The sequence below is a fragment of the Oncorhynchus gorbuscha genome, linkage group LG25 (assembly GCF_021184085.1).
Source record: "Oncorhynchus gorbuscha isolate QuinsamMale2020 ecotype Even-year linkage group LG25, OgorEven_v1.0, whole genome shotgun sequence".
NCBI lineage: Eukaryota > Metazoa > Chordata > Actinopteri > Salmoniformes > Salmonidae > Oncorhynchus > Oncorhynchus gorbuscha.
The window spans coordinates 4919820-4941900 of NC_060197.1; the positions used below are offsets into that span (position 1 = coordinate 4919820).

General features: G+C 45.5%; 1 protein-coding gene across 1 annotated transcript in view; it reads left to right on the forward strand.

Annotated features, from left to right (window-relative positions):
- Positions 1-22081, forward strand: part of LOC124014401 (membrane-associated guanylate kinase, WW and PDZ domain-containing protein 2-like) — a 303113-nt gene that overhangs the window by 248851 nt on the left and 32181 nt on the right. The window contains 3 exon segments of the mRNA XM_046329317.1: positions 834-955; positions 3025-3207; positions 13194-13883. Of these exon segments, the coding sequence (XP_046185273.1) occupies positions 834-955; positions 3025-3207; positions 13194-13883 (995 nt within the window).

Consider the following 22081-nt stretch of genomic DNA (forward strand, 5'->3'; position numbering starts at 1 on the left):
CTTCTCTATTGAACCAAATGTACCCTTCCTTTTCTGGACGTGTCCTTTCTCCTGCTGGATGCGCACTAGTTCCCCTAGTCCAGGGAGAGGAGAGGAGGTCTATTTATAGCCTGGCTGGAGAGGGAGTTTGGCTGGCTGGCTGGCCGTGTTCTATTCTCTATCCCCAAGAAAGACCAGAACACTGTGCCTGCCTTGCCTACACTCCCTCTCTCCCTCTGCCATGTAGAAATCCCATATCCCCAGGCAACCACTGAGCCATCGCACGCACGCACACTAGCGCCATACCTGACCCTGCCAAGTTCAATAATTATGTCTCACTGCCTGGCTGTAGCGTTGAGTTAACCTAATATCTCAGGAAGAAACAGAGGGTGTGTAGGCCGCTGTTCGCTGTTCGTACCTACAGAAGCATTATTCCTCCAGTCTCGCACCGTCCAGGAGGACATGTCGAAATGATGATTAATTACTTCACACTTTCAAAATTAAAGTATTTGTAATTATTGACTAAATTAACACTGACAGAATGTTTCAAGAAAATACACTCAAGGAGTCATCTTTTTTCGTGAACCCAGAAATACTAAATGATTCCTAATGCTGATTACAGGAAGCTGCTGATTTCAGTAGAATGGGACCTAATTGGGCGTTTGTTCATTTTTTTCTTAGCCAAGCCATCCTGCAGCTCCATTACATAATACTAGTGATACTAAGGCTATTGAATGAATCATCGTAGCACAGCACTGTGCATCCAGCTCTTTACAGAGGGAGATGAGGAAGAGGATGAGGAGGTGGATACTACAGAGAGCACAGTGGAATGTTGTACCTTTCTTTCTCTGTAGCCACATAAACAGGCGGACACAGTTTGAGAACCCAGTCTTGGAAGCCAAGAGGAGAGTCCAGCAACACCAGCAAATGCAAGAGCAGGGTCTGTCCTCGCTGCCCCTACCTACTATCTACAGAGGTAAGGCACCCTCTACCTCTACCCAATGTGTTAAACGTTTGTGAATGATTCTTGTGTGTAGATGTTTTTAGCTCTAGGGAAATGTCTGTCGTCTTTGTGTGTGTGTGCATCACTCATTCTTCACAACTCTCTTTTCTTTGCTAACACTTTGCTAACACTTTGCTAACACTTTGCTAACACTTTGCTAACACTTTGCTAACACCAGCTTCTCTGTTCAGCACACATTTACCACCCCACTAAGTTCATCGAGGCTGTCTGAGGTAAAACATGCTGTGTATGTTGAGAGGGTTTGTCTCCGTGTTAAATTGGCCTCTATGAGTGAAGGGGTTTGTCTCCATGGTTACCCGTCCTGTACGCTGCAAAGTGAAGGCTCTCTCTCCCCCTAAGTGACAGCAGAGAGGGTAAAAAATGAATATTTCCACACATATAAACAAGGAGATAAAAAGGAAGTTTACTTGTGAGAGCATCAGACATTGAGTGGACTACTGTATCTCTGTCACAGTGGTAGAGGAGGTCCCACTCTCCGCCACGTTACCCAGAGCCACCCTGGCCCACATCGGCCCGGCCCCGGAGCGCTGCCAGAGCCTCAGCGACCTCTCCCAGTCCCTCCCCCCGGGCCACCGGGTGTCGCTGTTGGGCCTGCACACCCACACACCCCCTGCCTCCATCACCAACTCCCCACTGCAGCGCCCCCACCGTGCGCGGAGGGATACGTCGTGCTGCCCACACCTGCACCTCCACCAGTCGCTGCACGCCTTCGTGGTAGAGCCGGCTGCTGTGGGTTGTAGCCCCCTGTGGTGCTCTCTCAGTAAGTAGGGCAGTGAGTAGTAATACAGGCTTGTTCTTCTTCTGCCTGCACTGAGCTGCCGCGCTCTCTTTTCAAAGCATGCCTGCTCCCCCGGCAGACCCACGCTGGATCCCTCCTCATCTCAGGCGCTCGACTCGCTGCTCGACATGTTTGATGGCGCTACACTACGTTGTGTCTTCCCCTCCTTACGTCTGGCGGCAGGCAGTAGAAACTGTAAACACCCTGCTCTATGTCTGGACGCCTGACAACAAACGTTGGCTTTAAGCAAACAGAGAGAGACGGGTGTGTGCCCCCTTCTTGCCTTCCAAGGTGAACGGAGGGCAGATTGAATTGAGTGTGGCAAACCCTCGTTGGCTGAGTTTTCCCCTTTGCCGTGCCAGAGACTATTTCATGAATCCTGGCCTTCCACCTTTTGGTTCCCTGAGCATTGTTTTTTGGGCGGATGAAACGAGCTCGTGACTCTTCAGTGTTCCAACTCCCAACAGCATGTTGTTCCAGAATGTGAAGATCTCTCACCTGCTTCCCCTCACCCCTCTGAGAAGGGAAATATACCAAGCTACTCCCATGGATGCTGATTATTCCTTGATTTTCTGCACTGTGTTTTTGCTCCAGCCTCTGGGTGTGTATTCAGCTAACAGAACCCTGGCGTCGGATGGGAGTGGAAGTGATGACAGTTTACATGGCTGCAGACGTTCAGTGGAAGGTCCTTGGCTGTGGCAGCTTGGAGCTGGAGCAAACTCCGTCCCACCGGCATAAGTCAGCACCCACCCCTCGCTGTTCTAACCCTGCCTACCTCTCCACCTACCCAGAGAGTATCCCTGTGTTCATGCAGCCCCTCCACCAAACAAGCCTCACCGCTACCATCCTATTGAATGATAAAATGGCCTTGCATCAGCATTTGTGGTGCATCATGCTCGCTTTGTCAAGGTCGAAGTATGATGTATGTGTGTATATTGTTTATTGATTGTGTGTGTGTATATTGTTTATTGATTGTGTGTGTGTGTGTGTGTGTGTGTGTGTGTGTGTGTGTGTGTGTGTGTGTGTGTGTGTGTGTGTGTGTGTGTGTGTGTGTGTGTGTGTGTGTGTGTGTGTGTGTGTGTGTGTGTGTGTGTGTGTGTGTGTGTGTGTGTGTGTGTGTGTGTGTGTGTGTGTGTGTGTGTGTGTCCCTGCACACTTGTACTTGTGTGTGTTGTGTCTGCCTGCCTGCGTGCCTGTCTGTCCGTCCCTCCGTCTGTGTGTATGTGTGTGTTCTCCCTTACAGAGAAGCCGCTGTTCACACGGGACGCCACCCAGCTGAAGGGCAGCTTCCTGTCCACGGCCCTGCAGAAGAGCAACATGGGTTTTGGCTTCACCATCATCGGAGGAGACGAGCCAGATGAGTTCCTGCAGGTCAAGAGTGTCATACCTGACGGCCCCGCTGCACAGGACGGAAAGATGGACACAGGTAAAACTGACCTCGTCTGAAAGATGGACACAGGTAAAACTGACCTCGTCTGAAAGATGGACACAGGTAAAACTGACTAGTCTGAAAGATGGACACAGGTAAAACTGAACTAGTCTGAAAGATGGACACAGGTCAAACTGAACTAGTCTGAAAGATGGACATAGGTCAAACTGAGTTAGTCTGAAAGATGGACACAGGTCAAACTGAACTAGTCTGAAAGATGGACACAGGTCAAACTGAACTAGTCTGAAAGATGGACACAGGTCAAACTAAACTAGTCTGAAAGATGGACACAGGTCAAACTGAACTAGTCTGAAAGATGGACACAGGTCAAACTGAACTAGTCTGAAAGATGGACACAGGTCAAACTGAGCTAGTCTGAAAGATGGACACAGGTCAAACTGAGCTAGTCTTTGTCCTATAGTCGTGACCCAGCAGGAGAGATTCTCTTTCTCTCCCCCTCTCTCTCTCTCTCTCTCTCTATGGTGGTGACCCAGCAGGAGAGCTCATCTCCCTCTCTCTCTCTCTCTCTCTCTCTCTCTCTCTCTCTCTCTCTCTCTCTCTCTCTCTCTCTCTCTCTCTCTCTCTCTCTCTCTCTGTCTCTGTCTCTGTCTCTGTCTCTGTCTCTCTCTGTCTCTCTCTGTCTCTCTCTCTCTGTCTCTCTCTGCACATGTGTGTGCCTGTTGGGTGCCTGTTGGGTGCGTATGAGTGTGTGTGTGTATGTGTGTGCGTGTGTGCCTGCGGGGCTGTGTTTGTCCATTAATCACTGTAAGGATTTTCTGAACACCATAACTCCTGGCCCTGCCTGTGCTCCCCGGGCTGCGTGGGACACACACACACACACACACACACACACACACACACACACACACTGAGAAACTGGCCAACTGCACTAAAAGTCATCAGGGGAATATAACTCTGGAAGTCATGTGAATGCTCTCTGCATGACTCTGTGTATTTATAAACTACTCTGCATGGCCCTGTGTATTTATAAACTACTCTGCATGGCCCTGTGTATTTATAAACTACTCTGCATGGCCCTGTGTATTTATAAACTACTCTGCATGGCCCTGTGTATATATAAACTACTCTGCATGGCCCTGTGTATATATAAACTACTCTGCATGGCCCTGTGTATTTATAAACTACTCTGCATGGCCCTGTGTATATATAAACTACTCTGCATGGCCCTGTGTATTTATAAACTACTCTACATGGCCCTGTGTATTTATAAACTACTCTGCATGGCCCTGTGTATTTATAAACTACTCTGCATGGCCCTGTGTATTTATAAACTACTCTGCATGGCCCTGTGTATATATAAACTACTCTTCATGGCCCTGTGTATATATAAACTACTCTGCATGGCCCTGTGTATTTATAAACTACTCTGCATGGCCCTGTGTATTTATAAACTACTCTGCATGGCCCTGTGTATTTATAAACTACTCTGCATGGCCCTGTGTATTTATAAACTACTCTGCATGGCCCTGTGTATATATAAACTACTCTGCATGGCCCTGTGTATTTATAAACTACTCTGCATGGCCCTGTGTATTTATAAACTACTCTGCATGGCCCTGTGTATTTATAAACTACTCTGCATGGCCCTGTGTATTTATAAACTACTCTGCATGGCCCTGTGTATTTATAAACTACTCTGCATGACCCTGTGTATTTATAAACTACTCTGCATGGCCCTGTGTATTTATAAACTACTCTGCATGGCCCTGTGTATATATAAACTACTCTGCATGGCCCTGTGTATTTATAAACTACTCTTCATGGCCCTGTGTATTTATAAACTACTCTGCATGGCCCTGTGTATTTATAAACTACTCTGCATGGCCCTGTGTATATATAAACTACTCTGCATGGCCCTGTGTATTTATAAACTACTCTGCATGGCCCTGTGTATATATAAACTACTCTTCATGGCCCTGTGTATTTATAAACTACTCTGCATTACTGGACTGGACCAAGTGCAGTATTTTTCCTGACTCATTCATCAGTGCTGACCTGGTTGTACTGTACAATACTGTACTATATTGTACTGTACTATACTGTACTGTAGTATACTGTACAATACTATACTATATTGTACTGTACTATACTGTACTGTATAGTGTTGGCTGATACAGTAGTTGATGTTGATGGGTTGTTGATGGGTTGTTTCAGGTCAGACTAGATGGTACATTTTACATTGTGAGATGATCATATGTTTTATGTGCCACAATGTATCATGTGGAAGTATTAATCAAATCAAATCAAATGTATTTGTATAGCCCTTCGTACATCAGCAGATATCTCAAAGTGCTGTACAGAAACCCAGCCTAAAACCCCAAACAGCAAGCAATGCAGGTGTAGAAGCACGGTGACTAGGAAAAACTCCCTAGAAAGGCCAAAACCTAGGAAGAAACCTAGAGAGGAACCAGGCTATGAGGGGTGGCCAGTCCTCTTCTGGCTGTGCCGGGTGGAGATTATAACAGAACATGGCCAAGATGTTCAAATGTTCATAAATGACCAGCAAGGTCAAATAATAATAATCACAGTAGCTGTCCTCAGGTGCTGAACAGTTGAAACTGGAGTAGCAGCACGGCCAGGTGGACTGGGGACAGCAAGGAGTCCTCATGCCAGGTAGTCCTGAGGCATGGTCCTAGGGCTCAGGTCCTCCGAGAGAAAGAGAGAATTAGAGAGAGCATACTTAAATTCACACAGGACACCGGATAAGACAGAAGAAGTACTCCAGATATAACAAACTGACCCTAGCCCCCCGACACATAAACTACTGCAGCATAAATACTGGAGGCTGAGACAGGAGGGGTCGGGAGACACTGTGGCCCCATCCGATGATACCCCTGGACAGGGCCAAACGGGAAGGATATAACCCCACCCACTTTGCCAAAGCACAGCCCCCACACTACTAGAGGGATATCTTCAACCGCCAACTTACCATCCTGAGACAAGGCAGAGTATAGCCCACAAAGAGCCACGGCACAACACAAGGGGGGGGGGGGATCAGGAAGATCACATCAGTGACTCAACCCACTCAAGTGACACACCCCTCCTAGGGACGGCATGAAAGAGCACCAGTAAGCCAGTGACTCAGCCCCTGTAATAGAGTTGGAGGCAGAGAATCCCAGTGGAAAGAGGGGAACCGGCCAGGCAGAGACAGCAAGGGTGGTTCGTTGCTCCAGAGCCTTTCCATTCACTTTCACACTCCTGGGCCAGACTACACTCAATCATATGACCCACTGAAGAGATGAGTCTTCAGTAAAGACTTAAAGGTTGAGACCGAGTCTGCGTCTCTCACATGGGTAGGCAGGCCATTCCATAAAAATGGAGGTCTATAGGAGAAAGCCCTGCCTCCAGCTGTTTGGAAATTCTAGGGACAATTAGGAGGCCTGCGTCTTGTGACCATAGCGTACGTGTAGGTATGTACGGCAGGACCAAATCAGAGAGATAGGTAGGAGCAAGCCCATGTAATGCTTTGTAGGTTATCAGCAAAACCTTGAAATCAGCCCTTGCCTTAACAGGAAGCCAGTGTAGGGAGGCTAGCACTGGAGTAATATGATCACATTTTGGGGTTCTAGTCAGGATTCTAGCAGCCGTGTTTAGCACCAACTGAAGTTTATTTAGTGCTTTATCCGGGTAGCCGGAAAGTAGATCATTGCAGTAGTCTAACGTGTTTCATTGAAATGTACAGCTGTGTGTCATCCGCATACCAGTGAAAGTTAACATTATGTTTTCGAATGACATCCCCAAGAGGTAAAATATATAGTGAAAACAATAGTGGTCCTAAAATGGAACCTTGAGGAACACCGAAATTTGCAGTTGATTTGTCAGAGGACAAACCATACACAGAAACAAACAGATATCTTTCCGACAGATAAGATCAAAAGCAGTACTAAGGTCTAGGAGCACAAGGACAGATGCAGAGCCTTGGTCTGATGCCATTAAAAGGTCATTTACCACCTACACAAGTGCAGTCTCAGTGCAATGATGGGGTCTAAAAACAGACTGAAGCATTTCAGCATTTCAAACATATTACAATATATGATACACTTTATTATTTATTAGCTTATTAAAAATCTAGCTGAGTCAGACCATTACTGCTGTTCCAGCTGGCAAATAGGCATTATTACTTAGGTGGTGTACAGATCATTTTCCTTTACTTGGCGATCAACCTTTACTTGGTGATACTTCATAAATTCCCAACTTGGAAGATAACGTATGTCTTCTAAACTGCCATGGATAGTTGCAGCTGGTTGAATTTAGAAAATTCTTCTTTATTCAATTAAATTCATTTTTTGTTCCATGATGTAATCCAACACCGCCATCTTGTCTATTTCAAATATTTTCAAATCTCATTGAGACAGGTGGGTGTCCACCCCAAAATGTCTTGTGTAATGACCGTGACCTAGAAATCAATCGTCATGTTGAATGGCATTCACCTGTCTCAATCAATGAGAAGATTTGAAATAGACAAGATGTCAGTGTACACATGGTTGGTTGTGTTACTTCAGGAAATTAAAACTTGTAAAATGACGGAGCATTTTCTAAATTCAAACAAACCACCTACAACTATCCATGGAAGTTTTGAAAACATGCGTTTCTTTCAAGTTGGGAATTGAGGAAGTATTGCCAAGTAAAGTTTGCAATAATGCCTACCAGCCAGCTGGAACAGATCAGTAATGGTCTGATTAGGCAATACTTTGTATAGCTAGGTATACTATCTATTCTGTGGTCCTCCCAACATCCTCCTAACATCCTTTCCCCTTTATCTCCTCTCTTATCTTCTCCTCCTCTCTTCTCCTCTCTCTTCTCCTCCTCTCTTCTTCTCCTCTCTTCTATTCTCCTCTCTTCTTCTCCTCTCTTCTTCTCCTCTCTTCTTCTCCTCTCTTCTTCTCCTCTCTTCTATTCTCCTCTCTTCTTCTCCTCTCTTCTATTCTCTTCTCTCTTCTTCTCCTCTCTTCTTCTCCTCTCTTCTTCTCCTCTCTTCTTCTCCTCTCTTCTATTCTCTCTCTCTTCTATTCTCTTCTTCTTCTCCTCTCTCTTCTTCTCTTCTCTCTTCTCTTCTCTCTCTTCTTCTTCTCTTCTCTCTCTTCTTCTCCTCTCTTCTATTTCTCCTCTCTTCTTCTCTCCTCTCTTCTTCTCCTCTCTTCTTCTCCTCTCTTCTTCTCCTCTCTTCTTCTCTTCTTCTATTCTCCTCTCTTCTTCTCCTCTCTTCTTCTCCTCTCTTCTATTCTCCTCTCTTCTTCTCCTCTCTTCTTCTCCTCTCTTCTATTCTTCTCCTCTCTTCTCTCTCCTCTCTTCTTCTCCTCTCTTCTTCTCCTCTCTTCTTCTCTCCTCTCTTCTCTTCTCTATTCTCTCTTCTTATCCTCTCTTCTATTCTCCTCTCTTCTTCTCCTCTTCTTCTTCTCCTCTCTTCTATTCTCCTCTCTTCTATTCTTCTCTATTCTCCTCTCTCTTCTCCTCTCTTCTTCTCCTCTCTTCTTCTCCTCTCTTCTATCTTCTATTCTTCCTCCTCTTCTCCTCTCTTCTTCTCCTCTCTTCTATTCTCCTCTCTTCTATTCTCCTCTCTTCTATTCTCCTCCTCTCTTCTCCTCCTCTCTTCTTCTCCTCTCTTCTTCTCCTCTCTTCTATTTCTTCTCTTCTCCTCCTCTTCTTCTCCTCTCTTCTATTCTCCTCCTCTCTTCTTTCTCTCTTCTCTCTTCTATTCTTCTTCTCTTCTCTCTTCTATTCTCCTCTTCCTCTCTTCTTCTCCTCTCTTCTATTCTCTCTCTCCTCTCTTCTTCTCCTCTCTTCTATTCTCCTCCTCTCTTCTCTCCTCTTCTTCTCCTCTCTTCTATTCTCCTCTCTTCTATTCTCCTCCTCTCTTCTCCTCCTCTCTTCTCCTCCTCTATCCCTCCAGACTCAGTGGCCTAGTTAAAATGTGTTGGATTCTAGCAGCACATAGTTAATAGAGAGGGAGAGAGGGAAACCAAGCTTGTGGAAGTGTGAAATTCCCAATTTCAGAAGGATTATTTGTCGCTCTGTGTCCGTACACACACACACACACACACACACACACACACACACACACACACACACACACACACACACACACACACACACACACACACACACACACACACACACACACACACACACACACACACACACACACACTCACACCACTTCTGCTTCGCTACATGGTTCCAGGCCCAGAGAAATGTGTTGAGGAAAAACATATGATACCATCTCTTTCAGCGGGGACACAGTGGTTAGATGTGTCACTGTATTTGTTAGAGGGAAACCACAGTATTTTTCATGTTAAAGTAAGTGACCTTATACAGTGACCTGGAATGTACAGTATTGGAGGAGGATAAAGTGACACGGTATGTGATGGGGTTCATTGACATAGCGTTGGGTTCATACAATCAAACCAATAGCAACGTACCTTTGTTTCCACAACTAAACCCACACACGTACCCTTATCTAAAAACTTAAAGCATCTGCCTGTGAAGAGAAGCTACCTACTATTCTTAAAGGTGACTCACCACCTGGATTCGGTCTTATGGAGCAAAATTTGAAATGGTGTATTTTACATTGGATACAAGTAGAGCAACAGAATGGTATATCATACGCTAAAATGGTATATCATACACTAAAATGGTATATCATACACTAAAATGGTATATCATACACTGCATTTTTGAGGAACTTTGGGAAAGTAATTCTGTTTTGAAGGTTTGATAAACCTGTAAACTCACTTTTGAGAAAATGACCTTTGAATATTTTGGTATGTAGTGAAGAGCTCTTTTTTTGTCTACACCTATTCAGCATCGTTCACACCCCCTTAAGCTTTAGTCCCACCTATCTCGTTTCGCTCTTGGAACGTTCTGAGCGCACACTAGACTCTCTGACGATGATTTGTTTACCTCTGGATAACATGAAAACAGCCTAACCAGCTCTGCTGGCAACAATTTCATTAAAGTGTTCAACGGGTGTTGTACACTTTAGCTAAAGACATGTAGCTAGCTAGCTAGGTAAACAATGGACCTAGCTAGGTAAACAACGTGTACAATCACACATGTCACGTAAGCTAACGAGCCAGCCAGCTAAACTTATCTAGGTAAACAACAATGAACACAGTGCCAAATCATGTCGTTACTACCTTGCATGAATATGCTGGGAGCTAACCAACCAGGTTCAATGATAGCTAGCTAACATTAGGCTCTAACTAGAAAAGCAAACGGCTCTGGGATACCACTAATAACGTCAGCTAGGGAGCCAACCAGCTAACATTAGCTAGCTAGCTAACAGTACAGTTTAGCTTGAAATGAAACCACTTTCTGTCCAAATTAGAAACGTGTCATATCTGAAAATGTAGCTAGGTAACGCTAGACTATCTTACCCTTATACATTGTCATACATGATGGAGACGTCTCCCTGTCACGGATGCCATGCCACGGTTGTCCTTAGTTTGAAGATATGATCCAGAGACAGGTGTTTTCTCCATCTCTTTAGCTACCATACTCTAATTCCACTGATTTCTAAACTTGATCCTCCAGAAAGTGGAGAGCAAGACTTAGCCAGCTCCACTACACAATAAATGTTTTAAAAGCCGAGTTAGACAGGATTACCAACACAGAAGCCTCTATATGGCAGACCAATACGAACTCCTCTCACGGCATGTCCAGCCCACTCATTATCTCATCCAGTCATGGCTAGTGGGAAGATTGCTGTCTTTTTCTGTGGCTTAACCAACAGGGCTCGTAATTTTATTTTTTTATTCGTATTTACAGATGGCATACAAGTTTGTTATTAAGGCATGAAAGTTCACATGTTCGAGAAGGGATTTTGATAAGCAAATAACTTTTACGTTCAAACGGCTCTCCTGTGAAGTCGTGACTTGTGACATACGCCTAGTTTCCTGAATAGGGTGACATAGAGTAAATAGCCATTCTGCAGTGACAGCAGTGCAGTGCTGTGGGGGTCAGTAGTGCAGTTGCAGTGCTGTGGTTGTCACTGTGTCATCTTCAGTGCTACTGCTCTCTCTCTCTCTCCTCTCTGTCTCTCTCTCTCTCTCCCTCCATCTCTCTCTCTCTCACGCTCTCTCCTCTCTCTCTCGCCATCTCTCCCTCTCTCCCTCTCCCTCCCTCTCCCTCTCCCTCTCATCTCTCTCTCTCTCCCTCACCCTCTCCCTCTCATCTCTCTCTCTCTCCATCTCTCTCTCTCTTTTTCACTTTCTCCATCTCTCTCTCTCTCTCACTTTCTCCATCTTTCTCTCTCTCCATCTCTCTCTCTCTCTCTCCCTCTCCATCTCTCTCTCCCTCTCATCTCTCTCTCTCTCTCTTTCACTTTCTCCATCTCTCTCACTCTGCCTGTGTGTGTGTATGTGCTAATGGCCCAGATGGCTACTCTGTCCTCCGCCATGGACACATATGGCCTCTACTTCAGTCAGACCCCCCCTACTGGGGACACTTTAACACTATGATATGATGGGCTGTTCTTGGCAGAAGGAGGGTGTCTTCTGTTCCATACTGTTGAACGACCATTAGTAGAAGATAGATGTTATTAGACAATGAAGATAGACGTGATGGAAGCATAATGGTCCTTGGTGCTAGATAGTGTGTTTCTATTGGTCAGGTCATAGTGTGGAGGTTGGAGGACATTGGAGATTTAAGACGTAGGGTAATGTGGAGTAGAGGTTCGTGATTGTTTTGAGAACGAACTAGAAGTCAAATAAAAGCGGAGGATAGAGACAGAGAGACAAAGTGTGTGTGTGTGTGTGTGTGTGGCACTGTGTGAGTGTGTTCGTATGTATGCGCCTGCATATTTGGTGTGTTGAGAAAATGCGAGTGAAATCCTGCAGTGGTGTCCCTCCTCGTCACCTGTCATTAAAGAATGATTTCCGGGGCCACTGCGGCCAGGGCATGATGAGGTCCTGGCGCCATCATTTGTTTTCCAGGAGCGTGTGAAGGTATTGATTGTGACACCAGGGCTCCAGGCAAATGTCGTCCATATTTACCCAGATGAATTAAACAGTCCTGCTTCCGCATGTCACACTGCCTCCAGGAATACATTAACGCTCTGTCAATATGAACCCGCATTTCAACTCTGAACGCGCTCTGTCTCCACACAAAAAGGAAATGACACTGACAGGGTATGCTAAGTAGACTGGTTCCCAGGTCTGTTTGTGCTGAGTTGCAAACATCTGTGGTAATTGTGCATACATCTCTCTCTCTCTCTCTCTCCTCTCTCTCTCTCTCTCTCTCTCTCTCTCTCTCTCTCTCTCTCTCTCTCTCTCTCTCTCCCTGTCTCTCTCTTTGTCCCTCTCTATCTCTCTATCTCTCTATCTCTCCTCTCTCTCCGATTAGCATAATAATTATGCTTATAATTGAAAAATAATGATTGTCATTATAAACCTGGGCAGTGCGTTTTGGCGGGACTGAAATTTAATGTGGATGCCACCTTGTGTTCTCCCACTTAATCAACATCTTTTGAAATATAGAGCCGTATCTCACCTGACAGAACACAAAATACAATATTAAATTGAATACAGCACCGGAGACAGTGAAGAAGATATGGCACTTTGTCAGAGCGAGAGCTATTGTGTATTAACTGTCAATAAATAGTTCAGTTATCTACATAGCTGAGTCTGTGTAGCGATAGGTACAATGATGAGGTGTGGCAAATCTCACTCGTTTGTCCACCACACAATTCACTGACTAGTGTATTTCTGTGCCTAATGGTTTTGCCCATTATCTGACGTCTAATTCAGGTATAATAATGCTGGAACCTATTCAGTAGAATGCAACGTTCAGATTAAATTTTAGATAGAAATGTAGCGTATTGATACTGAGACAAAGACAGATTCTGCATGATAAAGAACCATCCTTGTTCTACACAATATTGAATAAGCCCTATTGAACACCCTATAGGTCTTTGATTTTGCAGTCTATTTGGCCTTGATTGGCTGTGTGTCTCCCCTCCTCCAGGTGATGTCATCGTGTACATCAATGACGTGTGTGTCCTGGGCACCACCCATGCCGACGTGGTCAAGCTGTTCCAGTCAGTGCCCATCGGGCAGAGCGTAACCCTGGTGCTGTGCCGTGGCTACCAGCTGCCCTACGACCCCGAGGACCCGGGCGCCAGCGCCGGCACCACCACCACCCTCCTCTCCCCCCTGGGCCTGATGGAGCAGCGCCCCCTCCTGGTCAATGGACGCTCCAACTACGACAGCTACATGGACTACATCTCGCGCACGGCACGTTTCGTCCAGGAGCACGGTGACCAACATCTCAACGCCCACCACCACCATCAACCCCCTCCGCCGCCGCACCCCGGTGACACCCACCTGGACGGCTCCTCCCTGACGCCCGGCGGGCCACACGGCGAGGACTCTGTGTCCATGGCGTCATCGGGGGCGACGCAGGCGGAGCTGCTGACGCTGACCATGGTGAAGGGGGCGGAAGGGTTCGGGTTCACCATCGCAGACAGCCCTACGGGCCAGAGGGTGAAGCAGGTGCTGGAGCCCCAGGGGTGTCCTGGTCTGTGTGAGGGGGACCTGATCGTAGACATCAACCAGCAGGGAGTGCAGGGCCTCAGTCACACCCAGGTGGTGGAGCTGCTCAAGGAGTGTGCCGTCGGGGCTGAGACCAGTCTGGTCATCCAGAGGGGTGGCGGAGGTAAGAATATGCCTTGGGCCTCGATAACCGGCTGGCTACTTCCTGTCTTTCTCTCCGTGTAGAAGAGCTTCTTCATATACCCATCTCTCTCTCTCTCTCTCACTCTCTTTCTCTTCCTGTCCCTCTCTTTCTTTCACTCTGTCTTTTTCTTTCTCTCTGTCTTTCTCGTTCTCTCTTCTATCGATATTATATCTTTCTATCTCTCTTTCTCTGTATATCTTGCTCTCTCAAGCTGTCTTTCTCTTTCTCCTCTTTTATTCTCTCTCTCTTTTTTCCTGGTGACCTGGTCCAGGTGAGTGTGTGTGTCCTGTCTGTGTGTGTCCTGTCCTAAGACCACAGAAACCCATTATACAGTACGGCGTTGACTGACATACAGCTACTCTCACAGGATCTTTACTCTACTTCATTTGACTGGGGAGAAAAAGTGCTTACCTTCTGTTTACTCTGAAGGACTCATGTTGTGTGTATTTAGCTTGCGCTCTTTCTTTGGCATCCGAACAGAGATTTTTTTAAATTACCTTTCCTGCTTGATAAAAACGCTGACTCATTTTTAAGGTTTTTCAGTTTTTCTATTTGTACTGCGACCTAAAAGTTTAGTATGTGTGCAGTCTAGACTTTTGTGAGCAGAAAATTACAGCCCAAATAAAAAGACTGTGATGTGAGCAAGATATAAGCTGTGTTCGAAAACCCTTACTAACATACTGTATACTACATACTTAGTGAGTATATACTACATACTATTAGTTCATTTTAGTATACTGTAAACGAACAGTATCCTTTCAGTTGAGCGTACTAGCTCTTTGCATGTCTACCGGAAGTTGATGCTGTTGCTATGCAACCTCTTGCTAGCTAGTTAGCATACAAATGACTAGTTAGACATTTTTCGACTTTGGGTGTGTTCTTAAATTCAATCTGGAGTGTCAGAGTGCGCTCGTGAATTGCTCTCGGAGTGCACACTGGACGCTTGGGCCGAGGAGTAGGGTTGATTTGAGTGTTCTGACCTTACAACGGCAGTCAAGCACCCAAGCTAACGTTGGCTAGCTTGCTAGCTGCTTTCAGACACAAATTAGATCACTCTGACAATTTGACTTGCCCTAGCAGAGCTGGCAGCGTTCATGTTATCCAGAGCGTTGGTGACTGTAACTGTGCTGCTGCTGGCAACAATTTAATGACGTTTTTTTCCTGAGGTTTACTGACACCGGCCATATTTAATGGATGTTGAGCGCTCGTTAATGAATTATTCTGCAAATTGGAGTACATAGCTAGAACAAATTTATGAAAGCACCCGAATGTCCATTGAGAACGCACAACGACTATATTTAGCTAAGCTAAGAATGACGGGAATAATCAAGTCAATTAGCGTTGGGTAGTTAGTTAGATAGCCTATAGTTAATATACTGGCAAGTTTGATGTATAAGTAGCCTAATGTTGGACTACTAACTAACGTTAGGTAGCTAGCTAACAATATACCGGTACATACTGCTGAAATGATATGCTATGTGGTTCGTAATGACAGTGTAGCTAACAAATTGTCAGCCAACATAATGTGTAAGGTAACTTATTTGAAAAGTCATTACTTTATTACATTGGTCAACATTTTCTTAACATTTGTCATAATTAGTTAAGTAGCAATGATTTTGTGTACGCTCTCGTTGTACTTCGTTGCATATTTTCCTCCATTTCTTCAAATCTGAAAACGAAATGAAGCCACAGTCATTTCCTGAATAATTGCATTATGGGTCCTAAAGTACGGAAATAGTGTCCTCTGCTTGTATACTTCATATTTTAGTACGACATCCGGGAACTTTTGGCATACTAACTATATCCATACTATGACCAATAAGCATACTATATACTCAATTTCACGTCACAAATAGTACAGTTAGTATGAGTATTAGAACAGCTATAGAGGAGATCTATTCTATGTGCGCTATTTCTATGTTTCCCATTCTTAAATTTAGTTTTTGCGTCTTTTACTTTCGGTTTTGTACACCAGCTTCAAACAGCTGAAAATACAATATTTTTGGTTTTGGAAAATATATTTCAGAGGTGTTTGGATGGTACAATGATTCGCTACACAATGACTGCTTGTTTGGTCACATAAAATGAAATACGGCGAATTACTAGAATTTTTGCAACCAGGAAATGTTGGAGCGATTTCTGCATATTGCACCTTTTAAGATTTGATATGGAACCCAAATTACTACCGTCACCTATTCAAGTCAAAAAAATGTACTTTCTTCTCTAAGGTTGCAAACCTCTACTTGATGGACCTTGTTTAATGTGATGTCAGTATGGTTTTGTATCATTCAGGGGAGAAAGAGCGATCTCATGGAGGAGAGAGAGGGAGTGATCCCGTCCAGGTGGAGATTTTATTGATTCAATTTCCTGCTTGATAAAAACGCTGACTCATTTTCAAGGTGTCTGTTTTCTATTTGCTCTGCGACCTTTCTTTTAGAAAAAGTATGTAAGACTTCTGTGTGCAGAGAATTACAGCGTGGAAATAAATAGACAATGACGCGAGCAGGATATAGAATGTTAACAAGCCACCGCTAGTTGCTAATTTGCGCTATAGTGCTTTTATTTCCATCTTGTTTGTCTGAGAGGCCTGCTAACAGACAACATGTAACAGGCTGCTAACAGACAACATGTAACAGGCTGCTAACAGACAACATGTAACAGGCTGCTAACAGGCTAGCCATCTTTATCTCAGTCATACTATGATTCTCCTCTTGTTTCCTCAGGGATGATTGGAGTGTTGTATAGATGATCACATCAGATAGATCAGTGATAGGAAAGCTGTACGTATACAGGTACATTACTTGGGGTAGGAAATCTGTTAAAATTGTATAAGGAACTCAATGTCAATGGCCAAAGTCAGAAAAATCTCACTTTCTAATATAAGGTAGAAAACCTCTACTTGATGGACCTTGTTTAATGTAATCAGTCAGTATCGTTTTGTATCATTCAGGGGAAAGAGAGAGAGTGATCCCATCCACTGTAGAGGTTCATAGATAGCAGGACATGAGTTGTAGTTAAGCCTGCTGTGATCAGCAAGCTCCCATTAATCCTCCTGCCCTATTGAAGTGTGATTGCAATAATGCCCCACAATGACTCAGCCATTACACTGGTGCTCTGCACGCACACACCCCGTCAGTAATTGTTGATCAACTGGTAGAAGACTAATAGTCAGAGAGCCAGGCAGATAGCTCCATGGTGACTAACTTACAGAGAAAGGTCAATGTCATTTTGGGAATTGATCGACTGTCAGTTGCACATTTCTTTATGAGGCTGGCATGTAATCCAGGGCCCCACAGAGTGCATGTGAACAGAATGAGAAACAGAGGGAAGGGGGAAGCAGGGGAATGGAGGAGAGAAGAAAGCAGAAGATGTGAGACCAGGAAGTGGGATTGGGTGCTAGGAGGGCTAAGTCATTTTTGTCTCATGAGGGATGCCCACACACACACACATACACACACACTCAAAGAGCCTCCCATCTGTGCGGTAGACGGACCCTGGCGGTCGAGCAGAGCTGGAAGGTCAAAAGGAGTGCGCTCTCCTAGAAGCGCTGCCTGCTGGCGCATGAAGCAGCTAGCTAACTGATGTAGATTTAGTCACATTACATCAAACCCACTTAGCACCATTTAGCTCTTCCACACCACCACCCTGAGGCAGAACGCCACGGTTTGTCGGACATCTTGTGACAGACTCACCCTGTGAGGGTGAAAGGTCATAGTAGTCACTTGACACGATTCAGTCTGTTTCAAACATGGCCGTCTGCAGTGGGGAAACATACATTATTAGCCCCTCCCCCACCCATACCACATTGGCTGGAGATTCTGTCACAAACTCATTTTTCTTCCATTAGGAATTTTTTCAGTGATTGAATTGGAATTTCAATTCACCTCATGTCCTAACTTGAACTGAATTGGAATGGAAAGGACCTCAACCCCTGCAGGCAATAGCTCACGCTCCCTTCCGGCTCCCAGATCTTGACTTCTGTTGCTTCGGGTGAAAACAGAAAAAATATCTTTCCATCCCTTCAAACCAATCAGGGATGAGAGCTTCCAGCGTTTAGCCAGGCCATTACATCCCTAATAAAACTGTCACCATTCCATTGTAATGATGTTCCAGCTCTTAATGCCCAGCGATTTGGCTGGGCTGTCAGGGAAATGGACCCAGGCCATACATTCTAATTAAAATGGCCCCTGTCTCGGTCCCTGAGGACCTGTGCCTCCACTCAACTCACTGCCCAGAGAGAGAGTAAAGAGATGACCACCAATGTCTGTCTGTTACCACATTGTATTCAACTAGCAAACATGTCCTCTCTTCTCATTGACTCTCAAATACCTTGTTTGTGTCATGGCACATACACACAGACACACAGACATACACACAGCTCATCTATTTGGTAAACGCTCTCAAACTGAGAGAGAGAGCAGAGGGAGGACTAGCTAACTAAGTTGATTATGCATTGGCTCTGTCCGTTGTGGAGCAGTGTGTGCGTGTGGTGGGGCCAGATGGTTGTGTGGCTAGCACTGCCATGCGGCTCATCTAATGACAGACGGCTCCAGACGTGTCAACAGTCTACCACCTCCCAGCCTCACAACACACTGAGACAGCACCATCTGGTGGATGTGTTTAGTACTGACACCCTCTGTCACCAGAGGGGGAAGCTGTGACAGCCTTATTATTAAACGTTTATTCAGCTCTTTTACACACACACTCATGATTTCTTGTCCGTGTAGAGCCTCGCGACGCTGTTGTGGCTCTTTTATGGCGGGTTGCCGTGCCAACCCCTCCATTAAAGGCAGAGACAGCGTTAGTGAGATCCTAAATGATCAGTGGGGGCTGAGTTACCCCACAGCAGCTCTGTCTGTCAGGGGATGGCCACAGGCCTCACTGACTATGATGAGGGAGAGCTCTTATCTCTGGGAGCTATTGACTATTGAGATGTATGATTTCAGAGAGAGCCCAGCACTCTGTTTGTGTGCGATTGCTTGCGTGCGTGCGTTTTGTTTATGATGTATCCCGGCTGCACGTTGTCATGGTCACCAGTACTCAACGGATGAGCGTTGCCGTGAAAGTTGCAACCACTGTCACTGTGTGGAGGCTTCATTGAATGTGTTTCACCGTGTCTCCACAAATATTATAGTATTTGAAGTGGCGTTAGTGATCATCATTGCTAAATGGTAGCAGAAACACATATATTAGCTGTACATACCCTGTGGATGTAATGTCTGTGTTTACATCGTGCCTCTAGCCCATAGCTTTCTGCTGTTCATGTCATATAGTTGTTCATTATTGCTTCATGGTTTGCTACTTCATAACTACCTTATGACAGCTAAATTGATGTTATCAGTGCAGTCACTTGAGCTTGCGATGTGAATGTGTGTGCGTGAGCTTATGTTTGGTTGTGTGTGTGTGTGTGTGTGTGTGTGTGTGTTCATCCATGTGTATGTCTTCACTTGTATTGGTATCAATTCCCATAATGCTCATCGTCAGGAATGGAGGAGGTCCACACCATTTACTCTCTCCTTCATGGATCAGAAACGGACTCACTTATCATCCCTAACATCCAGTGAATTACTCGTGATCACTTTTAAACGGTCCTGTTCTCCTAATAAAGTTATGATATTCAGCCATCCCTTCAACTCCCCGCTGACTCCTGGCCTGTCTCTGCCAATACAAATAGCCACCGTGCCTCTCACCAGCGCCACTAATTAGCGAGTGTGCTGCAGACACCCTCATTAAGGCCCATCTACACCATTACCCAAGCTGCCTTCACCATAACACTAATTGGAGGATTTCAGACATGTCCGTTTAGTGTGCCTCGACGTGGCAGGATTGTGAAGTTCACATACGTTCGCCCACCCATGCTTACCCATCAGCAGAAACCCATACACAGTACACACATACTCATACACCCATACATGGTCAATAGCTGTTTGCTGGTCGAGTACACTCTCTCACTGAGGTTTTCTCTTGACGATGCTGCCAGTGTGTGCGTCATTCTAGTCTTTCTTGCTCACTTGGCCTGTCCTGTTCCCTCCTAATGCTCTTTAAGGTGGCTATATCTTCCTCCAGGCTGGACCAGAGATGACTATCACAACAAAGAGAGAGAAGGAGAGAGGGAGAGATCGAGAGAAGGGAGGGATGGAGAGTCTTTGAATCAATGAGCGCCGCCCAGCAACACAGGGATTATTCAGCACACAGCCAGACAGTGATTCATTGGCTAACAGCAAGAGGCGCTAGAGCAGGCTGCCTGCCAGACCAGCACAGTGCTGAACAGCAACAGCCATGTTCACAGCTCTGTCTCCACCAACATGCACCATGCAAAGCCAATCCAGAACTGACCTGTGCCGCTGCAGGAATCCTTGGCCAATCAGAATGGCCCTAGGAGAGAGGAACAGGAAGAGAGAGGGATGTGGAAGAGACATCCAAATGGCTTATGGGTGAGCAGCCAGGTCTGATCCCAGCGGGGCTGGAAGAGGTTAGACACATTTACTAGGGTTGAGTGGTGCTAAGATCACTTTCATTGAGTCAGGGGTTAAGGCTCCACAAAAGTGTGTAGCGAGTCTAAGTAGGGTGCTTAACCTGGATCGGCTCAACGGCTCCATTGACAAAACTAGGCTCTTTTATTTGGAGTGTGTTTAAAGCATGCGATTTAAAGTGTGATTGTATTATACGAGTAGTAGGGATAAAGAAATGATTGTGTTGTTGTGAACTGTAATGTGGATTGAAGCATGGAGTTTTCTCTCTGCACATCGTTTCTACTGTTCCTCAGCTAGATGTGTGTTGGTATTGAACACGTGAGTGAACATGGAACCAGCATGCAACAAAATCCATTTTCATGCGCCAGATATTATTTAAAGTAGCTAACCGTCCCTGTGGGCTTTATTCATAAGCTATGCAAGATTCCGTCAAATTGTAGTGTTATCCAAATCTCATTTAAATAATGACATGGCCTGCTGTTAGCCTGGCGGTGTGATATTATAGTGCTCTTCACGGTTGTGAGTGTGAGTGTGTGTGTGTGTGTGTGTGTGTGTGTGTGTGTGTGTGTGTGTGTGTGTGTGTGTGTGTGTGTGTGTGTGTGTGTGTGTGTGTGTGTGTGTGTGTGTGTGTGTGTGTGTGTGTGTGTGTGTGTGTGTGTGTGTGTGTGTGTGTGTGCGTGTGTGTGTGTGTGTGTACACATGCATGTCTGTACGCCTGTGCAGGTGTGTCGTGTCATGTTGGAAATATCTAAATCTACATGGGGTTTCGTATGGCTCTGATTCAATCAACTCATTAATTGTACGGGGGCAGCACTAAGTCCCATTAGTATGTTACTGATTCATTTAGCATACAGCTCTTTCGTCGTAGGCAGAAAATATGTCAGCCCTCTCACTCTCACTGACAGTCACACTTTACATCAGAGCTATTTATCATTTTTCTTCTAACCAGGAAGTGATTCAAACCTCAGCCAGCCAATCAATTAATCAAGGTAGAAAAGAAAGCCCGCAGAACTTCAGCCCTCAAGCCCCCAAATTCAATATCCCTTCCTTACATACAGTTTACACTACCTGATATCCTGAGGGGCATTAGGACCATGGACAGGGCAAGTTGTTCAGTGCTCCGCCATGGTCATCGATTAGTTGCCACAGGAATCTGCAGTGGGTCAGCATGGTCTCATTGGAGCAGAAGAGTCACCGTAAAAATGGTGGTCCTGTCCCGCTACTCTAACATGGTCCTGTCCCGCTACTCTAACATGGTCCTGTCCCATTTCTCTTACATGGTCCTGTCCCACTGCTCTAACATGGCCCTGTCCCGCTACTCTAACATGGTCCTGTCCCATTTCTCTTACATGGTCCTGTCCCACTGCTCTAACATGGCCCTGTCCCGCTACTCTAACATGGTCCTGTCCCATTTCTCTTACATGGTCCTGTCCCACTGCTCTAACATGGCCCTGTCCCGCTACTCTAACATGGTCCTGTCCCATTTCTCTTACATGGTCTTGTCCCACTGCTCTAACATGGCCCTGTCCCTGCTCTAACATGGCCCTGTCCTCTAACATGGTCCTGTCCCATTTCTCTTACATGGTCCTGTCCCACTGCTCTAACATGGCCCTGTCCCGCTACTCTAACATGGTCCTGTCCCATTTCTCTTACATGGTCCTGTCCCACTGCTCTAACATGGCCCTGTCCCACTGCTCTAACATG